The sequence below is a fragment of the Garra rufa genome, chromosome 6, assembly GCF_049309525.1.
Source record: "Garra rufa chromosome 6, GarRuf1.0, whole genome shotgun sequence".
Lineage (NCBI taxonomy): Eukaryota > Metazoa > Chordata > Actinopteri > Cypriniformes > Cyprinidae > Garra > Garra rufa.
This window is the reverse complement of record NC_133366.1, coordinates 8,810,769-8,825,678: the sequence shown is the minus strand read 5'-3', so window position 1 is coordinate 8,825,678 and position 14,910 is coordinate 8,810,769. Positions and strand designations below refer to the sequence as shown.

Sequence of the window (14,910 nt, the reverse complement as noted above, 5' to 3'; positions counted from 1 at the left end):
ATTAGCTTTTATTAGCTTGATAATAAATAATTATCTAATATAAGATTATTAGTATTATGTTTAAAATAAAATGACAGTAATTTTATCACAGTTTTGATACTGAATTAATTACCTTTTAAAAAATTCTAAAATATGCATGACTGATTTTACCACAGTTTTACCCACTCCACATCTCATTGAGCTTAACCTGTGGTAAAGCATGACCTCTAGTGGCTGACTGCTTCAGCGTGTGTGTGGGAGAGATGACAGAAAAGATTTTACCTGTGATTGAGCAAGCTCTGTCCATAGTTTTGGAAAGAGAGCCAGGTGTAGAGGAAGTCCTTCATATGCTATTAACACACCTGCACACAGAAGAATAAACACCATCAGCACAAACGTACACACGCACACGCACACACACGCACACGCACGCACACGCACGCACACGCACACACACGCGCACACACGCGCACACACACACACAAACCCAGCTTTGAAGAGTGAAGCATCCTTACTGAGTTTCACCAGAGTCTCTGTAAACTTCTCACAGTTGATGGCGACTCGACAGAGCAAGTGAATGAACTGATGATACGACAGGAAGTAGTCCAACAACATCCTGTCATACACCTCATCCTTACCCTACAGAAAACACAAAACACACTCTGTGAATAACTGAAGCTCAGCGTGTGTCAGGATTCATGCGTTGGTCTTGTACACACCTTACTGGTCTCCACCATGGAGGGCAGCAGGCACATGTTGAGCTCCGGTCTGGGAGGACGAATGTTGTTCTTTCCACCCATCAGCTTGATATTCTCTCTACAGGGCAGATACGGGCCAAACGACACTGCAAACACACACAGATAGTGTTAAACACCATGATGGTCGTGATGCTGATCAGTGCTGTTTGTTTGAGGGTTTCAGTGGGACTCACTGGGGATGTTGCTGTGGTGGTAGGTGCAGTGGTTGTGCTGCAGGAAGGGCACAAGCGTGTGCAGGAAGTCATGAGGACTTAAGAGCACCAGCTCCTTCAGCACATCTGAGGACGAACAAGTGCATTCAGATCATTCATCTACGGCGGTTTATTTAAAATTCAGTCCGTTTGTTTTGTGGATGTGGCGACTCACCCAGACAAGCGTTACGCAGCTCTGGAGGGCTGTAAGAGTTTAGCAACGTCAGCAGCTTGTGAGCAAAATCAATCCTCTCTTGCCACTGGATCAAAGCCTGCTTCACATCTACAGATGGAGAGAAATGAGCAGTGATTAAGATTACAGTGCATGCACAAGTGCATTATGGGTTATTGAGTACTTTTTGTATATCATTAAAGCCATTATGGGAAATAAGGTACTTTAGATTCTTTAAATGAGTATTTTTGTACTGAACATTAAGGCGCACTGTTGTAAAGAGTACTTTTGCATTGCTGGTTAAGTCGGATTAAGGGTAATGAGTGCTTTGGCAATGCTGGTTAAAGTACTTTTGGTACTAAGTACTTTTGCATTACAGGATTTATTGAACAATGATAATAGAGTATCTCTGTTGCACATTTATGTGTATTAGGGGTATATGTGTGTTCGACTTTAAGTGGTGCTGTGCAGACCGATCGGTGTACAACATTAAAGTACTGCGAGAGCGATTTCAGAGTATATTTAAGAGCATATCCTCTCGACTCGCTCTTGCTGTGTTTTTATTTCATACACAATCTGTCAGCACAGTGTCACTTCAAGTCGAACACACCTAAAGCCGCTCAAGCTTCAATACGGGTAACGAGTACTTTTGCAATGCTTGATAAGGTGTATTATAGGTAACAAGTACTTCTGCAATGCATGTTAAGGTGTATTGTGGGTAACGAGTACTTTTGCATTGCATGATATATTGATCAATGATAATGGAGTACTTCTATGTTGCACATTTATGTGTAAATTTTGTACTGCATAAGGTGCATTATGGGTAATGGGGTAATTTAGTATTCATTTTCAGGTGCATTATGGGTCATAAGTAATTTTGTACTGCAGATTAAGGTATATTAGGGCTAATGAGTACTTTTGCATTGCCTGTTATGGTTCATTATGGATATTCTACTTGCTCCATCGCTTACATTATGGGTAATGGAGTAATTTTGCATTGCATGATATATTGAATAATGATAATTGAGCACCTCTGTGTTGCACATTTAGGTGCATTATGGGTAATGAGTACTTTTGCATTGTTTGTTGTGGTTCATTTATGGGTAATGATTAACTTTTCATTGCTTGTTAATATGCATTACGGGTAATGGAGTACTTTTACATTGCAAGGTAAATTGCATGATAATGAGGTACTTTGCACGCTTAGGTGTATCATGGGTTAGAAAAAGTACTTTTGTAATGCATTAAGGTACATTATGCGTAAGAAAGTACTTTTGCATTGCATGGTAAGGTGCATTGTAGGTTCCAAGCACTTGTAGTGCATGTGAAGGTGTATTATGGGTAATAAGTAGTTTTGTATTGCAGGTTAGGGCGGATTATGGGTCATGAAAATCTTTAGTATTGATTATAAGTGCATTATGGGTAATGAAGTACTTAGGCATTGCATGGTAGCATGGGTTGTGGCTAGAAGGGATACATCTCCGACCGGAAACTAACAATGAAATTTATTTTTCTACCTATTAGATTGTATTTTTTTAACGTCTACACCTACCCAACCCTAAACTTAGCCCTTACTATAATAAAAAAACAGTATTATTGTTGTACAGTGTGATAAAAATAACGTTAGATTGATGTGCGCATGCCCAGTAGCGAATCATGTCTCCCTTCTAGTCTTTACCGGTAGTATGCTTTATATTTGTTTTGGTGCATTATGGGTAATGGAGTATTTTACAATGGACACATGATTGCATGGTAATAAGGTACTTTTGTGTCACAGATTTAGTGTATAATGGCTTAAAAAAGTACTTTCGTATTGCATAAGGTGCATTGTGGGTAACTAGGTATTTAAGTATAGATTTTTTCAGTACATTAATGAGTACTTTTGTTCTACAAGTTTAGGTGTATAATGGGTAACAAGTTGTTTTGCATGGCATGATAAGGTGCATTATGGTTAATAGAGTACTTTTGCATTGCATGATAAAGCACAATATGAGTAGTTTTTCACTGCACATTTAGGTGTATTATAGGTAAGTAAGTACTTCTGCATTGCATGGTAAGGTGCATTATAGGTATTAGGTGCATTTAGCACTGCATGATATGGAGCATTACAATAACAGTAGTTTTGTACTGTACATTTAGGTGCTTTCATACTGAATTAGGTGCATTATGGTTAAAGGGAAAACCTGTTTTATTTCGTTAACATGCATTATGGGTAATGGAGTAATTTTACATTGCCTGATATTGTACATTATGATAACCAAGTAGTTTTGCACTGTACATTTAGGTGTATTATGGGTAAATAAGTACTTTTGCATTGCTTTTTTAAGGTGCATTATGTGTAATAAGGTACTTTTGCATTGCATAGTAGTTTTTCATTATGCATAATGAGTACTTGTTCTGCAAGTGAATGTGTATTATGGGTAAATCAGTAATTTTGTGTTTCATTATGGGTAACAGAGTGCTTCTGGATTGCATTGTGAGTAACAGAGAACTCTAAGATAAGGTTCATTATGGGTAGTCATAAACAACAGTGGCAGTGTGTGGTGTGGGTAACGTAGTACCTTTGCGCTGTAAGTAGGGTCGCGTTGCCTTTAAAACAGATAGGAAGATGGACAGCAGCTCCACTAGATCACCGGTCACGTGACACGCAGTGGCCTCATGGTACATCATGTGCAAAGTGTTGAAGGACTGCAGACACAAAAAAAAAAAATGTAATTCTATACAACAGCCCATTAAAATATCAAGATGATTGAAAAGAGTCAGTGAGAGTGTGAATACCTCAGTCATGAGGATGAGTCCTCTGTTGAACACCACCAGCAGTCTGTCCTCATCGTTCTCCAGCAGTATACGGAAGGCACTGAGAGTACACAAAGAGTTTAGTACAAATGAAAAACAGCTCTTGTAAAGTAAGATTTTAGGGAGTGTGTGCGTACCTGATGAGAGTGGTCCAGCAGGAGCGTCCATCCAGACACCGGAGGTAACAGCTGATGGTGGTCTTCTTGAACTGCTTCACGTCTTCCAGCTCTTCCTCTCTCATATCAGGCCTCTGAGCCACAAACAGCTGCATCAGGTTGAACAACTCCTCCACCGCCTGCAGAGAAAGAAAAACAAGGTGTTATTAGCTTGAACTGAATTAGCCTGAATGGATGAGCAGGGCTCTATGCTTACTTTTCTTGTTAGAAGCACAGTCAAAATTTCATGTGCACATTCTAAACAATAATCAAAAAAAAAAAATAATTGCCTTCCCATTACAAGGTGATAATTGACTCCTTAAAGTGATTTACAGGGGAATTTTGTTTTACCTTTTCATGTTTAATGAGGCTTAGAGGTGGCACGAGTGCAATCAAATTCATAAATTCATGTTGAGAGTAATGTTTTAAATTTAAAATTTTAAAAAATTAAGGCCCGGTTTCACGGACAGGGCTTAGACTAACCCAGGGTTAGGCCATAGTTCAATTAGGACATTCAAGTAATTTTTAAAAAAAAAAATAATTGCCTTCCCATTACAAGGTGATAATTGACTCCTTAAAGTGATTTACAGGGGAATTTTGTTTTACCTTTTCATGTTTAATGAGGCTTAGAGGTGGCACGAGTGCAATCAAATTCATAAATTCATGTTGAGAGTAATGTTTTAAATTTAAAATTTTAAAAAATTAAGGCCCGGTTTCACGGACAGGGCTTAGACTAACCCAGGGTTAGGCCATAGTTCAATTAGGACATTCAAGTAATTTTTATAAACATGATTAGAAAAAAAACATTACTGGTGTGCATCTTGAGACAAAACAAAGGCACTGATATATTTTAATATATTTTCAATCAGTGCAATTTTGTTTCAGTTGAAACAGCTCAGACTTACATTTTAGTCTAGGACTAGGCTTAAGCCTTGTCTGTGAAACCGGGGTAAATGATTTAAATAACTGAAAAGATCTGCCAGTAGGTGGCGGCAAGACATTGATTTAATTACTGAATCGTATCATTCAATTGTTCAAATGGCTGGTTCTTTCAGGAATTAAGCAAGCGAGTGTCTTTATAAATGGGAAATTGAATCATTTCACGATATTCATTTAAAAATGCACGTTCATTCATAAACAAAACACCGCTGTGTTTGAGTGGAGATGCGGAGCGGCTCAGTTGTGACTTGTTTCAGGCTACTTTTGATGACGAAATAGAGCAAAATCAGGCAATAGTGCTATAGTCAGACAATGTAAGTCACTTTATAATAACTTCTTGTTTTACTGGTTGTATGAAATATCATAAAATCTCATTTACAAACTCCCTTAAAAATCATTAAAAGCTGTCACTATTCTTAGTTCGTGATCTCACAAAGCTGTATTATAATCAACAAAGCTCTCTACACTGCACAATCCGTCTTTTTTTTACACTCTCTACACTTTGTTTGTGAAAGGATTCGTGAGATATGTCTGTGATACGTTACTCAATGTTGCAAAAACACAGAAACCTTTGAAGCTCCCTTGAGCGCAAACACAAATATGCTGATTGGGTCAGTCACACATGGTGCTCCTAAATATTATTCTACAGTCGCACATAGTAATTTTCAGTCACAAATGTGAGTGAAATGGTCGCACTGTAGAGTAAACAAATATTTCTTGAGCAGAAAAGCATGTTTGATCATATTCCCTGTGATATCTTTAGTAACTGGTTCATACACTGCTAAAGTGAAGGACATTGGGTGTTGTACTCACCCCTGGGTACTGGCTGGCGTGGGGTGTGAGGTTCTTGAAGGCCCACTGTATGTTCTGGTGTGACGCCAGTTGCCGGGTAAAAGCGGGCGACTGCTCACAGCACATGCGCAGAATGGCGTAGTACGCCGGAAGCATCCCGCGGTTGAACAGCACCACCTCTTGATCGTCGTGATCGGCCAGGATGTAGTTGAAGGCAATGTTTTTCGTAACTACAGGGTTTTGAACAATGAGACGGACGTTTTCGCTGCAGTCCACGCAGACGTTATACCAGAAGGACAGAAGCGCTTGCTTGTTGTGATTCGTGGCGATGGCTGGCTCTGATAACTTAGGCTGTGAGATCAAGAGAGACACATGAGAGCTCAGATATGCATCATATGAGCACCTTTAAATGTTTTTAACTACTCGTGAAGTACCTGGAAGAGGTTCCAGAGGTCCATGAAGTAGCTGGAGAACATAAGCTTCTCTGTTTTGGAGATGAGGCAGTAGGTCATGAAGCTGAAGTACTGCACCAGTTTGGTGGTCCCGTGCACTGGCACGTCCACATAGAGCTTGGCCCGGCCCAGCAGGCCCAGCAGCAGGTTGTAGACCTGATGCAGAACCACGGTGGTGTCAGGACTCAGCGGAAGGTCCCGTGTGGGGATGTGGAGAGAGCGAGTGGAGCGGAACATCTGACGGAAGGAGTTGCTCGGGATGAGAGACACCAGCAGATACGCCGCAGCTGAGAGAGAAATGTATTGCATAGGTCACAAAATAATGTAAAATTTGACATTTTATCAGGCAAAATCCAAATAAGACTAGCTATTCATGTTGTAGATGCTTGTTTGGACCATAAACTGTTATCTAATGAACATTCACATTTTCTAAGCATGTGTGTAGTTCTTGATGTGCTTGTCATGTACTAGAGTTCAAAAGTCCGGGGCTGCATTATTATTGCTAAAACTAAAACCAAAAAACTTAAACTCAGTTATTTAAACATGAACTGAAATGCAATATATTTTTAAAAATTACATTTTATTTCAGCTAGCTGTCAAAGCAACAGTACTCATTTTCATTTAGTTTCAGTTGAAGTACTAAAATTAACTAAAACTAAATAAAATAAAAAAATCAATATTTAAAGCTAAGTGTCACCCCCCCATTTTTGAACACAGATGTGAAAGTGCACTATACAAACTGCAGAATCGTTTCAAAATAAAGAATTAAAAATTTAAAGAATTTTAAATTTACTGTAAAGAAAATGCACTGTTCAATTTTTACTTTATTTTATATAAAATAAATATTTTACAAAATATTTTTTAATCCACAACTGCTATAATAATCAAGCCTTATGTCTAAGTATGTTATGCTCCAAATTTGAAGTTGATATAAAAGAATTTAAGGTTCCTGTGAGATTTTATTTAGGGCATATACCACAAACTGATTCTAAAAGCTCTTAATACATTTTGTAATATGACACTTGACTCCACCCACTAAGGGGAGGAGACTGCTAAAAGATTACCATAAAAGTACCATTTCCATGGTAACACAACATCGATTTAAAAATGGATGAATTCTGAGGTTAAGCTTTCAAATTATATATAGTTTATAATGATTACTGAAAAATGTGATCGAGAAAAAAAAAAGACAACGAAAAAAAGAGCACCACTTAAAAAATGTCAAATACACACAATAAAATGATAAAAGCCTATAATTAAAATGAAAACAGAAAACGTCTATAAAAAAAAATCTAATTTAAAGTATTAACAAAAACTAACAATAAATCAAGAATTCTAAAATAACACTGGTTTGGGGTCAGTAAGATTTTGTAATGTTTTTAAACAAAGACTTTTTTGTTCTGCATTTATTTGACCAAGAAACAGAGTAAAAATAGTAATATTGTAAAAGAATTCTAAAGAATGGTTTTCTACTGTAATATATTGTAAAATGTAATTTATTCCTGTGGTCAAAGCTGAATTTTCAGCATCACACCTCCAGTCTTCAGTGTCACACGATCCTTCAGAAATCATTCTAATATGCTAATCTGCTGTTCAAGAAACATTTCTGATTATCAATAATATTGAAAACAGTGTTGCTACTTCATATTTGTTGTGAAAACTCTTTAATTAATAGAAAGTTTAAAAGAACAGCATTTCTTTGAAATAGAAACATTATAAAGGAATTTACTGTCAATTTTGATCCATTTAATGCATGATGAATAAAAGCATGCATTTATTTAAATGTATTTTTACTATTAAATATACATTTATTATGTACTACTCAAATTAATTTTTACTTACTGACTCCAAACTTTTCATTATATTATGTGTGTGAGGCACCTGAAGCTTAAAAATAATAATAATGCTTAACAAAAATGTTGTTTATAAACTTCAGGAGGTGTGTAGATGTGTGTGTTCTTACATGTCCGGACACGTGGGTAGTTGTGCGCCAACAGAAACCTCTCCACCCAGTTTTCCATGTTCTGCAGGACCCAGCTGTGAGCCAGCTTATTACGAGGAGTCTGAACAGCCAACCAATCCAAACACTGAGACGGGTTATACTCGATCACCTGACAGACAGATCAGACACCCGGATCAGATCCTCAAAAAATGAACGTCTCCAGAAACACAAAACTTTCAAGTAAAGCACTGGTTAGGTGGAGAAGTGAGAAAGATTTACCTCCCAGATCCTCTGTAGGATGTAGGACGCAAACGAAGGCATTCCTGGAGGACCAGCAGCAAACTCCATCAGCATCGTCAGCAGCTTGAAGAATGGATTTGCCGCCTGCCAGACATGCATAAAACATTAGTTAGTGTGTGTAGGAATTAAATTATGAAATGGCAATAGTAGTAAGAGCTGTACTCTGTTCTTACCTCGGGAGTCAGTTTAGCAATGGAGGTGAACAGCATTGACACAATCTATGATAACAGATAAACACAATCCATGAGAACTTATGATACAGATTGATATAACTGTTTGCATGCACAGATATACAAAGACTGTCCCAAGAACTAAGCTACACTACTGTTCAAACATTTGGGGAAAATTTAGTAAGGATGCATCAAATTGATCAAAAGTGAGAGTAAAGACATTTATAATGTTACAAAGAATTTCTATTTCAAGTTCTATTAATCAAAGCAGCACAACTGTTTTCAACACTGATAAAAATCAGAAATGTTTCTTGAGCAGCAAATCATCATCTTAGAATGATTTCTGAAGGATCATGTGACACTGAAGACAGACAATTCTTGGCTGAAGCCGAACAAAATTAAACACCGGGCTGAAGGCCGATTAGCGAACACGGTAAGTGCGTGCATCGCGTCACGTCATTGTTCGGAATAATTTATTCTGCCTTTTCACTTATTACTTATAATTTTGGTTGCTGAACATATGGTGCATCCCCAATAATTAGCTTTATATAAAAACACAAGTCTGTGGTTTGTTTGCACAGCGAGCGTGTGTGTCTTACGTGTTCAGCCAGGCGGTTGTTGTATCTGCAGAGGCTGAAAATAAGGTTGCAGGTCTGTCTGATGTTGATACTGTCTCTGATGTGCTGGAACAGGAAGGGGAAACCTTTTCCTCCGGTCAGCGCGGCCATGTCACTCTGAGACAAAGTCAAGTGTCTATAGACAGATGAATGATCAGACGGTCAGATATTACTACTCTATTACAGTAAAAATGACTGATGGCATGGTTTGCAACTCTGTTTGGTGACACCACAGAAAACAACTTTACAACAGCCATAAAATAGGTTTTTAGAAAGATAAATAATCCATTTAAAGTGAAATATGATGTTTTCTGAGTGTGTACCTCTCAGATCGGGACTGCTCCACCAGCAGAGCTATGAGCGCAATCATCTTCTCCAGAGCGGCCGGCCGGTACTTCTCCTCCGCCAGCGAGAGGATGTCCTCCTCTTCATCCTCCTCACCCTCCTCCTCCTCAGATAACACCTCCACCTGAGGCTGAAAAAGAGAGATGGACGTTATGATCTGAGATCGGTGGAAGTCTGAATCAGAAAAGATCAAGCCTGATGAGACGGCACTCACATTTTCAGGTCCTTTAGTGCCTATGTAGAAATGCACCATTATAGAAATGGCTTGCAATGACAAGAGGAACTGACTCTGTGAAGAAAGAAAAAAAAAATTTAAAAGAAGAAAATAAAGAATGCACTTAAATGGTGCAATTTTTAACAAATAAATAATAATTAAATAAGTAAAATAAATACGTAGGTAAATAAATATGTAAATTAAATAAAAAGAAACAGGTAAAATAAGCAAATAAAGTAAATAAGTTAAATAAAAAAGTAAATGAGTGAAATAAATTAAGAGGTGAAATAAGAAGGTGAATAAAGTAAAACAAATAAGTAAATAAATATAAATAAACAAATTAAGTAAAATAAATAAGTAAATAAAATAAAAGAAACAGGTAAAAAAGGCAAATAAAGTAAATGAGTTAAATAAAAAGGTGAAATAAGAAGGTGTATAAAGTAAAATAAGTAAATAAATATATACAATAAATAAAAAGTATAAAGAAAGAAATAAAGTAATTAAGTAAGTAGGTGTTACCTCCTCTTCTCCCATTTTGGCAAACTCATATAAAAAGGCAAAGTATTCGGTCAGATGTTTGCTGTGCGGCTTCACTCCGTGCTCCATGATTGACAGCAGGGTTTTGACGAATCGCGTCACACACGAGCGACTGCCGATGTCCTCCACCGGCCCGTCCATATCATCAGATCTGCAGACAGACCAGAATAACAACAGAAATGAGAAATGTTTTAGAAGAATTTCCATGTTTCATTGACAGTATAACAGCATATGGGTCAGGATGGTTATCTGGCTCCAGAGGAAGACAAAAAGGGACGAATCACACACCCGTCCTCCATGCCCGGCTGCAGGTACAGGTGAGCGTGGACCGGTCTGAGGCGCTGGATCACGTGAATACACAACCTCTGAAACATCTGGAACACCACAGCAGTATAATCATGAGTGAGTGAGTGTTTATCTTAAACTTTCAGAAAGAAAACACATTTTTTTAATGCTAAATGTTTTCTCTTAAGTAAAGGGTGTGGGTTTGTATGCTAATAACAGTGATACATTTAAAGGATTAGTTCATTTCCAGAATAGAAATTTCCTAAAAAATTTACTCCAAGATATTCATGCCTTCCTTTCTTCTGTCAAAAAGAAATTAAGAATTTTGAGGATTATATTCCAGGATTCTTCTCCATATAGTGGACTTCAATGGGGATCTATATGCTGAAGATCCAAACTGCAGTTTCATTGCAGCTTCAAAGGGCTTTACATGATCACAGCCGAGGATTAAGGGTCTTATCTAGCGGAAAAATTGGCCATTTTCTAAAAAAAAAAAATTAATTATGTACTTTTTAACCACAAATGCTCGTTTTGCACTAGCTCAAACTCATGCATTACATAATCAGGCAGAAGCACTGAGCCAGTGTTTAGGTGAACATGCAAAGAAAGCCAAACACACTTTACAAAAAAAGTTACACTAAATAATTAAATTAAATTAAATAATAATGACCTTTCCAGCATCATTACATAAAGCTTAAAATCTCAGAGCTAGTGCAAGACAATGGGTCTTTTTACCTTTGTGGGTAAAAAGTATATGAATTTGTATTTTCTTAGAAAACGACCAATTGTTTTGCTAGATAAGACCCTTATTCCTCGGCTAGGATCATGTAGAGCCCTTTAAAGCTGCACTGAAACTGCAGTTTGGACCTTCAACCTGTTGGTCACCATTGAAATCCACTATATGGAGAAAAATTCTGGAATGTTTTCCTCAAAAAACTTAATTTCTTTTCGAATGAAGAATGAAAGAACATGGGGAAGTGTAAATGATCAGGAAATGTTTATTCTGGAAGAGAACTCTCTCTCTTTCAGCTTGCTCCCTTTTATCAGGGGTCGCCACAGCGGAGTGATCCACACATATTCTGGAAGAGAACTAATCCTTTAAAAATAACTTTGTTTATTTAAAATTTTATTTAAATAGTTAAAGGAGAAGTTTACTTCCAGAACAAAAATGTACAGATAATGCACTCACCCCCTTGTCCTCCAAGATATTCATGTCTGTCTTTCTTCAGTCGTAAAGAATTTGTTTTTTTAAGGAAAACATTTCAGGATTTCTCTCCATATAATGGTCTTCTATGGTGCCCCCGAGTTTGAACTTCCAAAATGCAGCTTCAAAACAATCCCATTTCTACACTTTTTAACCTCAAATGCTCATCTTGTCTAGCTCTGTGCCATCTGTGTATTCAGATTCAAGACAGTTATCTCAGTAATCTCATTTTCTCCTCCAACTTGAAAATCATCCTACATCGCTGCAGAAGTACCGACACAGTGTTTACAAAGTGACCGTGCAAAGGAGATCAAACTGTCTTTACAAAAAAAGGTAAAACCGCGATGTAAAACAATTTTGAAGTTGGAGAAGAAAATGAAATTGGAGTTTTTCGACCTACCCTAACTGATGAGCATTTGAGGTTAAAAAGTATATAAATTGTCATTTTTTTTTAAAATAACCGATTGTTTCACTAGATAAGACCCTTCTTCCTTAGAGCCCTTTGAAGCTGCGTTTAAACTGCATTTTGGAAGTTCAAACTTGGGGGCACCACAGAAGTCCACTATATGGACAGAAATCCTGAAATGTCTTCCTCAAAAAACAATTTCTTTATGACTGAAGAAAGAAAGCCTTGAACATCTTGGATGACAAGGGGGTGAGTATGTTATCTGTACATATTTGCTCTGGAAGTGAACTTCTCCTTTAAGTAAAGGTGTTTATGTAACACTCACCTGACGTACGATCTGATTGGGACACTTGATGAGAATCTGCATTGGCCACCAGTTATCATCTGCCATCTGATCCAAAAACCACTGACAGGACACAAAGACAGAAAAAAACAATTAACCCAATAACACCACTGATATCATCAACTATCTCCATTCATTTGGCTGGAAAACAAGAAGCTAGATGTCAAGTGTATGTGAATGTGTGTGTTACCTCGCAGGCAGCTTGGCTATTGTTAAATTGTTTGGTCAAGAGCTCAATCCACTGCAGCATTGTGGGCTAAGATAAAAAAAAAAAATTTAACTATTAAACATAGAAAACAGCACCAAACAGCTGTACTATAAGCTCCAACAGAAAAACAACAAAGGAGAAGTAAACTCCATCTCACCTTCTCTTTGGAGTGGATAAAAGTCTCCAGAACAAACGATGTGCTGAGCTGTGAGACAAAGAGAGGGCAATGACTCGAACCTATTTCTCTTTACAATAACTCAAAATGATTAATCTCAATGTATATATTCTTCATAAGTTGGTGTAGTGTTGCTCCGATAATGCCGTTCATGTGAACAAACTCACCTTAGCTGTCATGAGCGACACGGATTTAGGATCCGGTAAAGTGCTGGGAATACTGCTGCACAGCTGCCACATGAAACTACAGAGAAATAACAAAATGAAAGAATGAGAAAGGAAACACGATACATAATTATGAATAATATAAGTACAAAATAAAAAAAAAATATCTAAAGATATCCATAGTTCTGTGAAACTGTTCTTACCCAAAGTATGTGTGTTCAAAGATGTTCTTGTCCTGGAGAAACTGCATGTTGTCGTGCCAGATCCACTATGAGAGAGAAAGAGAGATGAGCTGTCAGAGAAATGCTCAGGTGTGTGCAGTGAAGAGCAAAGCTGATGAACAGTGAGGTCTGTACCTCCAGAAGATCAGGAGAAATGTCAAAGTTAAAGTCCTTCCCATTCTCCTCCTCCACCTCCACCCTCTTATAAAACAGCATGTAGGCACTGTGGGTCTGAAAGACAGATAACTAGTATGTTACTTTGTTTACAAAGCATTTTTGGGGTTCAAAATCTCAAGCGAGATAATACTAAAATAATAATAATAATTATTATTACTATTGTTATTATTATTATTATTATTATTATTATTATATCTATAATAAACAGAAAACTAAAATATTAATATAGTAAAAAAATAGTATTATTCATTACTATAATAATTATATAATTATGATTAATATAAAAAATGTAAATAAATGTATAACTATTAATTATATATAAATATCTCAGAGGTGGCGTTAACCGGAAATTGTCTGTCATTGACTGACAATAAAAATGTATTACTATAATTCTAATAATATATAAAGTAAAATTAAACAAAGGTGTATATTACTTCAATAATTACAATAAAATTTAAGTAAAATTAATATGTTAAATAAAATGAAATAATTTATCTTTAATTATAATACAAAAATACATATAAAATATAAAAATTATGTATAATTAATATTAAAATAATAATATAAAAAAATTAAAATTAAAAAATTAAAATATATATTTTTTAATAAAATAGTTTATTATTCCTTAAAAATAGTTTATTATTCCTTAAAAAGAAATTACAATATATTAATATACAGAAATGTATTATTAAAATAATTCTTATAATTAATATAGAAATAAAATTATATGAAGTGATAGTTTATTATTTTAATACTTACAACATAAAAATGGATTAAAATAATAACAACAACAACCTATTATTTATTATTATTATTATTAAGTATAATTATTAATTCACTAATTAATTATTATAATTAATATACACAATTATAATAAGTGCAATTAATATGTAAAATAAAATAATAATAAAAATTAATAATTATAAAAATACTGTATAAATAATAATTATAGTAATAACATCAAAAATCTATTGTATATAATACAATATGTAAAATTTAATTAAATAACCAATTTATTATAATCATATTTTAATATCATATCATTATTATTCTATCATTTTAGAATCATTATTTATCATCACGTAACCAACCTTCTCAAAGGAGAAATCCATGAACTTGTCTGTGACAGAGTCGTATGTTTTTGTCTGAAATGAGACAAAACCATTTCTGAATGAAAACAACATTAACTAGATTTTATTATTTATATGAATTTATCCTACAAGCATATATGATGAATAGATCTGGTGAAAAAAAAAAATATCAAAAAACCTACTGTCATCTCTCCACCAAAACACTCTGAGGCCAGCTGGGCTGAATCGAACGGCTTCACCTCTGCATCATTAAACAGATACCTGCAACAGGAAACGG

At 35.8% G+C, this 14,910-nt stretch overlaps 1 protein-coding gene across 1 annotated transcript in view; it reads right to left on the bottom strand.

The window, feature by feature from the left end:
* Nucleotides 1-14,910, bottom strand: part of usp34 (ubiquitin specific peptidase 34) — an 83,305-nt gene that overhangs the window by 20,000 nt on the left and 48,395 nt on the right. The window contains exons 48-73 of the mRNA XM_073843350.1: nt 14,816-14,894; nt 14,634-14,687; nt 13,501-13,596; nt 13,348-13,412; nt 13,148-13,223; nt 12,963-13,010; nt 12,788-12,853; nt 12,580-12,660; nt 10,648-10,733; nt 10,342-10,510; nt 9,823-9,897; nt 9,587-9,738; nt 9,246-9,399; nt 8,650-8,694; nt 8,456-8,560; nt 8,198-8,345; nt 6,217-6,521; nt 5,804-6,133; nt 4,034-4,191; nt 3,879-3,957; nt 3,662-3,788; nt 1,104-1,211; nt 911-1,015; nt 699-823; nt 495-618; nt 262-341 (exon numbers count right to left, since the gene is read on the bottom strand). Coding sequence (XP_073699451.1) covers nt 262-341; nt 495-618; nt 699-823; nt 911-1,015; nt 1,104-1,211; nt 3,662-3,788; nt 3,879-3,957; nt 4,034-4,191; nt 5,804-6,133; nt 6,217-6,521; nt 8,198-8,345; nt 8,456-8,560; nt 8,650-8,694; nt 9,246-9,399; nt 9,587-9,738; nt 9,823-9,897; nt 10,342-10,510; nt 10,648-10,733; nt 12,580-12,660; nt 12,788-12,853; nt 12,963-13,010; nt 13,148-13,223; nt 13,348-13,412; nt 13,501-13,596; nt 14,634-14,687; nt 14,816-14,894 — 3,040 coding nt within the window. The remainder of the gene's footprint in view (nt 1-261; nt 342-494; nt 619-698; nt 824-910; nt 1,016-1,103; nt 1,212-3,661; nt 3,789-3,878; nt 3,958-4,033; nt 4,192-5,803; nt 6,134-6,216; nt 6,522-8,197; nt 8,346-8,455; nt 8,561-8,649; nt 8,695-9,245; nt 9,400-9,586; nt 9,739-9,822; nt 9,898-10,341; nt 10,511-10,647; nt 10,734-12,579; nt 12,661-12,787; nt 12,854-12,962; nt 13,011-13,147; nt 13,224-13,347; nt 13,413-13,500; nt 13,597-14,633; nt 14,688-14,815; nt 14,895-14,910) is intronic.